Source organism: Pseudoliparis swirei, chromosome 24 (genome assembly GCF_029220125.1).
Source record: "Pseudoliparis swirei isolate HS2019 ecotype Mariana Trench chromosome 24, NWPU_hadal_v1, whole genome shotgun sequence".
Lineage (NCBI taxonomy): Eukaryota > Metazoa > Chordata > Actinopteri > Perciformes > Liparidae > Pseudoliparis > Pseudoliparis swirei.
This window is the reverse complement of record NC_079411.1, coordinates 1,453,273-1,465,772: the sequence shown is the minus strand read 5'-3', so window position 1 is coordinate 1,465,772 and position 12,500 is coordinate 1,453,273. Positions and strand designations below refer to the sequence as shown.

Below are 12,500 nucleotides of genomic sequence, written 5' to 3'. Positions count from 1 at the left end.
TAGATGTTTGACACGCGCATATTTGTGTTTGACACGCCCATCTAGATGTTTGACACGCCCATCTAAATATTTGACACGCCCATCTAGATGTTTGACACGCCCATCTAGATATTTGACACGCCCCTCTAGATGTTTGACACGCCCATCTAGATGTTTGACACGCCCCTCTAGATGTTTGACACGCCCCTCTAGATGTTTGACACGCCCCTCTAGATGTTTGACACGCCCCTCTAAATGTTTGACACGCCCATCTAGATGTTTGACACGCCCCTCTGGATGATTGACACGCCCATCTAGATGTTTGACCCGCCCATCTAGATGTTTGACACGCCCCTCTAGATGTTTGACACGCCCCTCTAGATGTTTGACACGCCCCTCTAGATGATTGACACGCCCATCTAGATGTTTGACACGCCCATCTAGATATTTGACCCGCCCATCTAGATGTTTGACACGCCCCTCTAGATGTTTGACACGCCCCTCTAGATGTTTGACCGGCCCATCTAGATGTTTGACACGCCCCTCTAGATGTTTGACATGCCCCTCTAGATATTTGACACGCCCGTCTAGATGTTTGACACGCCCATCTAGATATTTGACACGCCCATCTAGATGTTTGACACGCCCATCTAGATGTTTGACACGCCCATCTAGATGTTTGACACGCCCCTCTAGATGTTTGACACGCCCCTCTAGATGTTTGACACGCCCATCTAGATGTTTGACACGCCCATCTAGATGTTTGACACGCCCCTCTAGATGGTTGACACGCCCCTCTAGATGTTTGACACGCCCCTCTAGATGTTTGACACGCCCATCTAGATAGTTGGCCCGCCCATCTAGATGTTTGACACGCCCCTCTAGATGTTTGACACGCCCCTCTAGATGTTTGACCCGCCCATCTAGATGTTTGACCCGCCCATCTAGATGTTTGACCCGCCCATCTAGATGTTTGACACGCCCCTCTAGATGTTTGACACGCCCCTCTAGATGTTTGACACGCCCCTCTAGATGTTTGACACGCCCCTCTAGATGTTTGACACGCCCCTCTAGCAGTCCACTCACGTCTCCCCCGCTGTCCTTCAGGCCCACGATGTTGGGGTGCTCTGACAGCGTCACCGCGGCGTCCAGCGGCAGCTCCAGGCCCGTGTTGGCCGGCACGCTGTACAGAACCACCGGCACCGGGCTGCTGTCCGCCACCTGCAGGTCGTTCATGGGAAACACTGAAGCCCAAAGCGTGTCGGGTAGAAACGGCACATTGCTCGCGTGACCTTTCGGCCGACCTTCGTGAAGTGCTGGGTCAGAGCGCGGACGTCCATCTTGCCCTTGTAGAAGCACGGCGTCACCACGAGGACGACGTCGGCTCCGGCCGCCGCCATCTTCTCCGTGAGCCGCACCGTCGCTCTCGTGGCTGATTGGACGAGAGGCGGAGACACTTTACAACTCTCCCGTCAACAAGCTTTGATCAAGACTTATTCTTTCATTTCATTGTTCTTCTCTTATTGATAACGATTTTTGGTGCTTGTGATTATTTTTACAATCAGAATAAAACCAATAAACTAAAACACGCAATAAAAACAAGACAAAGAGAACATCCAGTATTGTTGAAGTGCTTTCTTCAGTCAAGGAGTTATAAATCATCCGTTTATGACGTTTACGGAAGAAAAATACATTTAGCGTCGAACAGACCATGAAGCAGCTTTAGGGGCGGGGCTACAAGGTGATTGACAGGTTTCAGTTTCAGTCTCTATGTGCTGAAGAGGACCAAGAATAAAAGAAAAGGCCTTTAAAACTGACTCTGGATTTAAAATCAGATAGAAAGACGAGAAGAAACTAATAATAATAATAATATGTCCCTGGACTGTTTACTGAATAAACACCGGGAGTGGGGGGGGGGGGAATACAAGGATACAAGCCAAAAAAAGATTAATAATATTATTATTACTAGTAGTAGTCGTAGTAGTATTATTATTAATAAAAATAGAATTATTATAAATATAATATCAAATGTATTATTATTATAAATAATATATATGGTATTTATAATAATTATATTATAATATTAGTATTCATAATAATGTAATTCATACACATTTTATATGAATAGTATTATTACTATTATTAATAATAAGTATTTATTATAATAATTCATTCATTATATATATATATTAATCAGTATTAATAATAATGTATTAATCATTAAGAATGCATTTGTTCGTCGTTTTTATAATAAGGCTTGTTCTATTTCATTTGAGGATTTGTGATAATTTGAAGAACTTTACTTTTGAAGAGTTGAACTATTTCCTTTTTTCTATATTCCGTAATTCATTTGTTACTCCAGGGTTATTTTGGGTGATTGTTTTGATCGCGTTTACATTTGTACATTTTCTTTCATGTCACATTAATATGATGGCTGGCTTGAAGCCAACAAATTGATGTCATTTAGATCTTCACTACAAACATGACAATCAACTGGAAATTATATATATATATATATACATACACACATATTTATAAATATGATATGTATATATATATATATAAACACACACATATATATAAATATATACACAAATATATATGACATATATATCCATATACATATATACACATATACATACATATTTATATATTATATGTATATATATACACATATATATATATATACACACATATATATATAAATATATAATATATATTGTATGTATATATACACATATACTGTATATACACATATATATATAAATATTATATGTATATATACACATATATATACACCCATATATATATACATATTATATGTATATATATATACACACATATATATATATAAATATTATATGTATATATACACATACATATACACACACATATATAAATACATATATATGTATATGAATATTATATATATGTAAATATATATATATATATACAAATATATACACATATATGTGTATATATGTATAAATATATATATATATACAATATTAATATAACACACACACACACACACCTACATTCACAGCCCGATCCGGCCATCAGCAGCTTGCCGGGGGGCAGCGACCTCCTGACCGCCCTCACCACCTCCACCCGCTCCTCCTCCGTCAGGTACGGGTACTCCCCGTTGGAGCCCTGCACCACCAGACCTGCAGCACAACACCTCACTGTTGATATTGTTGTTTACATGTATTCAGGGTTTTTTGTGTGCCATCTTTCCTCCTCACTGTAGAAGACCTTCCAGCTACACCTGGAGCTTCTAGGTGTAGTTCAGGTACCCTCGTCAATATGAGCTTTGTGTGTGAGTGTATACGTATGTAGAGATCAGAGATTTTAGAAGAGACGTACAGACCATGAGTGGCTTCACTAGAAGTTTAACATGCGTTGATGTATTGGTGCATGACATTATAGATATATATATATATATATATATATGTATATATATATATATTAGACATTTTAATTGATAATCAAGTATAGCAAAAAAACTAATAATAAAAAATAAAAACACATGTAAATGTTTGGAAACAATTATGATTGAAAATATGTAAATATATATGAAAACAAATGTTACAGGAATATTCTAATTGAAAATAAAAAAAATTCTCTGTGTGGTTGTTTTTTAATTGATAATCAAGTACGGCAAAAAAAAAGATAATAAATAAATAAAAACACATGTAAATGTGTGGAAAAAATTACCATAGAAAATATGGAATTCTATATGAAAACAAATGTTAGAGGAATATTCTAATAATTTAAATTATTAGAATAAAGAAGTCGCGGCCACCAGAGGGCGGCAGAGAGCTGCAGGTGATTCTGCGTGTTTCCTGCAGGCGGAACTTTGTCCTCTCCCTCCGGACCCTAAACAAACAAAGATGGCGGACAGCCGATGAACCTCACAGGCGGGTGTTGTTGTTGTTGTTGTTGTTGTTGTTGTTGTTATTGTTTTAGTGAAAGTTTAACAAGTTCACGTATTCCCAAATATCTCCTCCTCACGCGCACCCTGTCCTGCTCGTTTGTGACGTCACTGGGTCCGTCTCAATGACCCGGTCTCGTACCCCGGACTCTCCTCGGAACCCTTTCTGTCTAGACCTCCGGACCGGGTCGCGGTTCTGACCTCTGAACGGGATCCGGGCGTACTGCCGCAGGTTCCCCTCCAGCTTCTGGTAGTCCACGTCCTCCTCGGCGGTGAACGGGGTCGCGATGGGCGGGTAGATCCCGCTGAGGTCCAGCCGGCGGCCCGCGGTGCTGCTGCGGGCCCGTTTCCATGGCGACAGCGGACCCCCTCGGCTCAGGGGACCCAGAGCTCTGCAGACCCGGACGAGGAGCATCGTGAAGCGGACTGAGTGGCCGAGCTGCTCGGTGTGCGTGTGCGTGTGCGTGTGCGTGTGTGTGTGCGTGTGCGTGTGTGTGCGTGTGCGTGTGTGTGACTGAGCAGCTGCAGCAGTTAATCAATAATCCGCTTTTGTAAATATTAACTTGAATTTGGGATTTCTGAGCCGCGTTGAAAGGTCGACGCTCCATCGGATCACAAGCCCCGCCCCCCCGGAGCAGCGAGGGCTCATCAACATCATGTGTGTGAGCGAAAAATAAAGATTAGAAAGACTAAAACAATGAACCAATCAAACTAAAACAAGCACAGAGCGACACAAAGAGACAGAAAACAACAACAACAACAACATAACTTAGACAAATAACCCAGTGACACAACATGACACTAAAGACACACAAACACTACAACAAGATCAAAAACAACCACAAAGAGACAAACAACAACTACAAAGAGACGAACAACAACTACAAAGAGACACAAAACAACTATAAAGATACACAAAACAACTTTAAAGAGACTCAAATTAACCACAAATAGACATAAAGCAACCACACAGAGACACAACACAACATATTATAAAAACGAAGTTAGTTTACAGAAATAGTGAAACATATTGACTGCTTATTGTAAATAAAGCTGCATGTTGTATGGTGATCGTGTCTTGTGATTGGCTGTCACATATTTACATATATTAGGAACGAACAGCTAAATAAATGTTATCCGGACAAGTGAAAACTGTTGTTACGTAACGCTGCGCCGCTTTGATGCGCGTCGCTCTGCTGCCCCCGTGTGGAGGATCACTGAACTACATCCACATGAATCACTGAAGTCAGTGTTCTGCAGTTTGTAAATTAAATATTGAATAAAAAAATCAGTCCAAGTTCTCCCAAAGTTGCTATAAATATATATAACAAATTATATATATGTATATATGTATATATATATGTATATTTACTATAGATATTAAATTTAGCTCAACAGACAAAATATAAACAACAGTGTTAATCACGGTGAGATCGAGGCTATTATAAAAGTTACGTCACGGGGCCGTGGAGCACGCCCCTCTCTCTCTCTCTCTCTCTCCCTCCCTCTCTCTCTCTCTCTCTCTCTCTCTCTCCCTCTCTCTCTCTCTCTCTCTCTCCCTCTCTCTCTCTCCCTCCCTCCCTCCTACATGGACCGGAACCACGCAGCGCCACGTGACCCCTCGGCTCGGGGGCTGAGCGCGCGCCCTCACACCGCGTCATGGCTGCGGAGGATGCGGCCGCGCGGCCCCGGTCCCGGTCCCGGTCCCGAGCCCCGCGCCCCGCCGCCGGGGGGGGGGTCTCCGCTCTCTCCCTCCCGCCTGCTGCTCTCCCTGGCCGCCTGCTGGCTGCTCCCCGCCCCGGCGCTCGGCGGCCTGCTCGGCTTCCGGCCGGAGGAGACCGGCGCGGAGCTGTCCGTGGCGGACGGGGTGCTGAAAGCCACCGAGGGGACCCGCTTCATGCTGCGGGTCTACTACTCCAGCTCCCCGCAGAGGCTCAACCGCACCGCAGCCACCCGCGCCAACAACGCCGCGCCCTGGATCGCCTTCATCGAGGAGCCGAGCCCCGGGCGCGAGGGCCAAGTCCACCCGAAGCGGAACATGTGCGTGGACAAGAACAGCAGGACGTCCGACATCGAGGTCCTGGGCTCCTTCAAGTCCGCGTCCAGTCAGAACTCGGTGCTGGTGGAGCTGCTGGCCAAGAACCTGCGCCGCGGGGAGAAGATCAAGTCCTACTCCATGTGCGCCTTCGACGGGTCCAAGTGGGTCCACTACCGGACCCGGGACTTCTGGGTGGCGGTGGTGGAGCGCGCGGCCCCCCCGGAGCTCTGGCGGCAGGTGCTGGTGTCCGTGCTGCTGCTCGGGCTCTCCGCGCTGTTCAGCGGGCTGAACCTGAGCCTGCTGGCGCTGGACCCGGTGGAGCTGCAGGTGCTCCAGAACAGCGGCACCGTGAAGGAGCAGAGTTACGCGCGGAAGATCGAGTCGGTGCGCCGGCACGGTAACTACGTGCTGTGCACGCTGCTGCTGGGCACCGCCATCATCAACGCGTCGCTGGCCGTGTGGATGTGCCAGATCCTGGGCATGACGTGGCTCTCCACGGTCATCTGCGCCTTCGGCATCTTCTTCATCGGGGAGATCCTGCCGCACTCGGTGGCGTCGCGCCACGGCCTCGCCATCGCCTCCAAGACCATCTGGGTGACGCGGCTGCTGATGGTGCTCTCCTTCCCGGTGTCCTACCCCATCAGCAAGCTGCTGGACCTCATCCTCAACCAGGAGATCTCCAACTTCTACACCCGGGAGAAGCTGCTGGAGATGCTGCGCGTGTCCGACCCGTACCACGACCTGGTGAAGGAGGAGCTGAACATCATCCAGGGCGCGCTGGAGCTGCGCAGCAAGACGGTGGAGGACGTGCTGACGCCGCTCAGCGACTGCTTCATGCTGGCCTCCGACGTGGTGCTGGACTTCAACAGCATGTCGGACCTGATGCAGAGCGGCTACACCCGGATCCCGGTGTTCGAGAACGAGAGGTCCAACATCGTGGACGTGCTGTTCGTGAAGGACCTGGCCTTCGTGGACCCGGACGACTGCACCCCGCTGAAGACCATCACCCGGTTCTACCGGCACCCGCTGCACTGCGTGTTCAGCGACACCAAGCTGGACGCCATGCTGGAGGAATTCAAGAAGGGTGAGGGTGTGTGTGTGTGTGTGTGTGTGTGTGTGTGTGTGTGTGTGTGTGTGTGTGTGTGTGTGTGTGTGTGTGTGTGTGTGTGTGTGTGTGTGTGTGTGTGTGTGTGTGTGTGTGTGTGTGTGTGTGTGTGTGTGTGTGTGTGTGTGTGTGTTTCAAGATTCAAGATTCAAGATTCAAGATGTTTTATTTGTCACATACACACACAGGGTGTGCAGTGAAATGAAAGTGGCAATGCTCAGCAGGAATGTGCAAGGGCAACAAGTACACACTATTTACAAATAAAAAACAACACAATATTTACAGTAAGTGTGTGTGTGTGTGTGTGTGTGTGCCTAAGAGGGGCAGTTGTGTGGGTCTATGTGGGGGTCCTGGTGAGGTCAGAGTTCACAGTCCTGATGGCCTGAGGAAAGAAACTCCGTCTCAGTCTCTCTGTTCTTGCAGCGTGACTACGGGCGCCTGCCTGACCGCAGCAGCTGAAACAGTCTGTTGTTGGGGTGGTGAGGATCCTTCATGATCCTGCCGGCTCTGGTTCTGCACCTCCTGGTGTACAAGTCCTGCAGGGTGGGAGTGTAGTTCCAATAGTGCGTTCAGCCGAGCACTACTCTCTGAAACCTTCCTGTCCTGAGCGGGGCAGTTGCCAAACCAGGCTGTGATGCTTCCTGTCAGGACGCTCTCTACAGCTCCAGAGTAGAAGGACTGAAGGATCCTCTGGGAAACTTTAAATTTCCTCAGCTGCCTGAGGTGGTAGAGGCGCTGCCTTGCCTTTCTCACCAGAGTGTCTGTGTTTGTTGACCATGTCAGATCCTCGGTGATGTGGACTCCCAGGTATTTATACCCGCTCACCCTCTCCACAGTAGTCCCGTTAATCCCCAGTGGTGAGTACGTCCTCTGTTGTTGTACCCTCCTAAAGTCCACAATCAGCTCCTTAGTTTTGGTGACATTCATGATGAGGCTGTTGTCCTGGCACCAGAGTGACAGATCAGCAGTGTGTGTGTGTGTGCGCGTGTGTGTGGGTGTGGGTGTGTGTGTGTGTGTGCGTGTGTGTGTGTGTGTGTGTGTGTGCGTATGTGTGTGTGTGTGTGTGTGTGTGTGTGTGCTTCACAGACACAGAAGTTTATAGGAAACTGTAAATGACATGTATTCAAGTTGGAGCCACGTTTGAAAAATACATTTTTATCAGTCAAACTAATACAGGTCATTTTATATATATATAAATATATAATATAATATAATATATATATAAATATAAATATAATATATATATATGTAATATATATATATAATATTATATAATGTATATATATAATATAATATATATATAATATAATATATATTATATATATATAGAATATAATATATATATATAATATATATATAATATATAATATTTATATATATATAATATATATATCTATTATCCAGATGTGATATGAATGGCATATTTATTGTTATACCTCAAAGTGATTTAACACATGAAGCATAGACTTCTATACAACCAGAGGAGTCGCCCCCTGGTGGTCAGGAGAGAGAATGCAGCTTTAACACATGAAGTATGGACTTCTATACATGATATCAAGCCTCTATCGGCCCCTTCGAGGCTCTGATGTCACCGCTGACGTATTGTGAACGTGTTTCTGTAAATAAGAGTTTTAAGAATGCTGCATACAAACAACAACAACAACAACAACAACATCCAAGGAGCAAGCGCTGTTTGCTGCAGCGGCGGTTCCTCCTGCTCGGGATCAGCTGCATCGCTGCTCATCAGCAGCAGGAAAGGGGGCGGGGTGCCCAGCGGCCAATCAGAGGCCTCCCTGCACCGTCAGCTCTCTCTGCTGTGTTGGTGATGGAGGACGGGAAGAGACGGAGGTAAACAGAGGAAGGACACCTGGACGAGGTTCACGCTCACAATGCGACGCCAACATGTGGCGCATTCGAGCATATTTACAAAACAACAACATAAAGGTCGTCCTCCGACCTTCTCCAGCTCTTCCTGCAGCCTCTCCATCAGGCACTGTGGCAGAGGGAGAGGAAGATGTCCATGGGACTGCAGCAGCGGATGTGTGTGTGGGGGGGAGGAGGAGGAGGGAGAGGGGAGGGGGGGAGGAGAGGAGAGGAGGGGAGGAGGGGGGAGGAGGGGGGGAGGAGAGGAGAGGAGGGGGGGGGGAGCGTTTAGTTCAATTAAACTGCAAGTGTCGTGCTTCTCCATCCACCGGTTGCCCTAGCAACGCCCCCACCAGCACACAGCTGTGTGCTCCTGAACACACAGGAACCGAGTCGCACCGAGTTTACAGCCCGACTGAAGCAACATGGCGCCTCCTTTCCTAGCTCCTTCAGCCGAGGAACCACCGGACCTTCCTTTACCGAAGGAGAGAAGGGAACGCTTTCCCACAATTTCTTGCGGCGGCAACATTTAAAGTGGACATCCGGCCGTCTGTGGAAAAACAAACGATGTATTTATTTAAGTAGGACATGTGACCAATACGTCCGCTCTGAAACGGTATTTCAATTATTATTATTATTATTAAAACTATTTCATCTTTATTTTATTTCATTTGATGCATCGACCAAAATACTAGGAGAACTCTCCGTGGGAGGAAACATTCATCGGCTCTCTGCCTCTTTCAGACCGGTCGGTATGGAAGGCTGACCTATTTAGTGTGTGTGTGTGTGTGGTACTATTTGGCAGGAAGTAGATGAATCTCAGTGAGGAAGTTGATCGGGAGCCAGCCTGTTGAGGAGAGCTCCATGACAAGGATGAGCTCTGTGTTCTGCTGTGTGTGTGTGTACTGTGTGTGTGTGTACTCTGTGTGTGTGTGTGGGTGTCCTGTGTGTGTGTGTACTCTGTGTGTGTGTGTGTACTCTGTGTGTATGTGTGAGTGTACTGTGTGTGTACTCTGTGTGTGTGGGTGTACTGTGTGTGTGTGTGTGTACTCTGTGTGTATGTGTGTGTGTACTGTGTGTGTGTACTCTGTGTGTATGTGTGTGTGTACTGTGTGTGTGTACTCTGTGTGTATGTGTGTGTGCTGTCATTTTGTTTTTCAAGTGGCTTAAATAATACTGGTTCCCATCGCTGCCTTTCAGACGGAGATGTATGAAGTTCTAACTTCCTGTTGTTTCCCGGCGCTCAGCGTTCCCTCGTGGGAACAGATTGCGACATCGCGTGTTTCATGTTCTTCATAAATCGTCCTCTTGCTCTCCGTCCAGGGAAGTCTCACCTCGCCATCGTGCAGCGCGTGAACAACGAGGGCGAGGGCGACCCGTTCTACGAGGTCATGGGCATCGTCACCCTGGAGGACGTCATCGAGGAGATCATCAAGTCGGAGATCCTGGACGAGACCGACCTCTACAGTGCGTGGAGCGCGAGGCGCCCCAAAGCATTGTGGGAGCTCTTCTTCTCACTCTCGTCTCTTGCTCCCGTCAGCCGACAACCGGACGAAGCGCCGCGTGTCTCACCACGAGAGGAAGCAGCAGGACTTCTCCATCTTCAAGCTGTCGGAGGACGAGATGAAAGCCAACGTCTCTCCGCAGCTTCTGTTGGCGACGCACCGCTTCCTGTCCACAGGTAACGTGACGCCGCCACGTGAAACCAAGAACACACACATCGAAAAAAGTAACAAAGTTTGACCCAACACAAACATTTTAAAGCTGCTAAGAAGAATTTTCATTCTGTATTGATAGCTTTGTGGACAAAAGCGGTAGTGTTTCAGTAAATAATAAAAATTAAAATTAAAAAAATTGGACCGAACAGGAACATATTAAAGCTGCTACGAGGAACTTTTCTTCCATATTGATTCTGGCGGCCCCTGTGGACATAAGCGGTAGTGCTTCAGGTAAAAAAACTGGAAAAAAAGTTGGACCCAACAGGAACATATTAAAGCTGCCATGAGGAACTTTCATTCCGTGTTGATTCTGGCAGTCCGTGTGGACAGAAGCGGTAGTGCTTCACGGAAAAAAACATGTTTGACCCAACACGAACGGTTTAAAGCTGCTACGAAGAACTTTCTTTCTGTATTGATTGCCCTGTGGACAAAAGCGGTACTGCTTCAGAGGAGCTGTTTTTAGTTTTAAAAAATGTTTTCACTGAACACGAACATATTAAAGCTGCTATGAGGAACTTTCATGCCGTGTTGATTCTGGCGGTCCCTGTGGACAGAAGCGGTAGTGCTTCAGAGGAGCTGTTTTTAGCTCTTCTTTAGCAGATTCCCAAACAACTCTGCAGTCCGACTTCTCTCTGACGATCTCGTCCGTGTTTCGTAACCCTGAGGGACGCCTTGTCTCCTCTCCGTCAGAGGTGGAGCCCTTCAAGCCGGCTCACATCTCAGAGAAGATCCTGCTGAGGCTGATCAAGCACCCCGCCGTGGTCCAGGAGCTCAAGTTCGACGAGAGGAACAAGCGAGCGACGCAGCACTTCCTGTTCCAGCGCAACAAACCGGCGGACTACTTCATCCTGGTCCTGCAGGTTCAGGCCCGTTTTATTAACACCGCAATAAATACAAAAACCAGTGTGCGCGTGATGTTTGCTCACGCTTGTGGTTTCCTCAGGGTCGAGTCGAGGTGGAGTTCGGTAAGGAGGCGCTGAAGTTTGAGAACGGAGCTTTCTCGTACTTCGGGGTTCCCTCCATCATGCCGGCAGGTACAAATACACAAATACACAAATACACACAAATACACACAGTTTATACTCCGACCTTCCCATCACACTTCACCGGAATACAGGACTGTAAAATATTCATAATAATAAACTGAAAATGTGCTTTTTTGTTTGTTTTAGCTCTCAAGAGCATAAAAGTATAAATACATATATTCCCAGACAGAAGTGCGTATTTTTAGAGAGAGAAATCCCAACACTCAAACGCCCCAGAAATATTTGTCCGTGGCATTTTGAACCGCTGGAAACATGAAGTGGGGTAAATGAAAGGAAGCTGGAGCTCGGGATTTGATCGAGTCGTCTTTATTCCGGTAGAAATGCCTCATAAGATATTTAAAGCGTCTTTTTTGCGTGTGGTTCTGCCGAAGTCCACCGGTCTGGCAGCAGCGATCTGGACCGCTCCGAGTCCATGCTGTACGGAGGCAGCCTGGGCCAGCTGAACGGGGGGGGCAACGTGTACCTGCCAGACTACTCCGTCCGACAGCTCACACACCTGCAGATCATCAAGGTACCCCCAGGTTCAATGGCCGGTTACTTTGTTGCGTTACTTTGTTGCGTTACTTTGTTGCGTTACTCTGTAGCGTTACTTTGTTGTGTTACTCTGTTGCGTTACTTTGTTGCGTTACTCTGTTGCGTTACTTTGTTGCGTTATTCTGTAGCGTTACTTTGTTGCGTTACTCTGTTGCGTTACTTTGTTGCATTACTTTGTTGCGTTACTCTGTTGCATTACTTTGTTGCGTTACTTTGTTGCGTTACTCTGTTGCGTTACTCTGTTGCGTTACTCTGTTGCGTTACTTTGTTGCGTTACTTTGTT

General features: G+C 46.7%; 2 protein-coding genes across 5 annotated transcripts in view; one reads left to right on the top strand and one right to left on the bottom strand.

Annotated features, from left to right (window-relative positions):
* hoga1 (4-hydroxy-2-oxoglutarate aldolase 1) overlaps positions 1-4,640 on the bottom strand; it is an 8,837-nt gene extending 4,197 nt beyond the window's left edge. The window contains exons 1-4 of one of the 3 annotated variants that reach the window (XM_056410148.1): positions 4,115-4,640; positions 3,014-3,146; positions 1,284-1,411; positions 1,066-1,200 (exon numbers count right to left, since the gene is read on the bottom strand). In XM_056410148.1, coding sequence (XP_056266123.1) covers positions 1,066-1,200; positions 1,284-1,411; positions 3,014-3,146; positions 4,115-4,328 — 610 coding nt within the window. In that variant the 5' untranslated portion in view covers positions 4,329-4,640. The remainder of the gene's footprint in view (positions 1-1,065; positions 1,201-1,283; positions 1,412-3,013; positions 3,147-4,114) is intronic. The other 2 variants (XM_056410146.1, XM_056410147.1) reach the window with 2 other exon arrangements.
* A 921-nt stretch (positions 4,641-5,561) lies between these two features.
* Positions 5,562-12,500, top strand: part of LOC130190721 (metal transporter CNNM1-like) — a 10,572-nt gene continuing 3,633 nt past the window's right edge. For both annotated transcript variants that reach the window (XM_056410278.1, XM_056410277.1), the window contains exons 1-6: positions 5,562-7,035; positions 10,243-10,386; positions 10,460-10,600; positions 11,328-11,497; positions 11,581-11,671; positions 12,055-12,194. In XM_056410278.1, the coding sequence (XP_056266253.1) occupies positions 5,586-7,035; positions 10,243-10,386; positions 10,460-10,600; positions 11,328-11,497; positions 11,581-11,671; positions 12,055-12,194 (2,136 nt within the window). In that variant the 5' untranslated portion in view covers positions 5,562-5,585. The remainder of the gene's footprint in view (positions 7,036-10,242; positions 10,387-10,459; positions 10,601-11,327; positions 11,498-11,580; positions 11,672-12,054; positions 12,195-12,500) is intronic.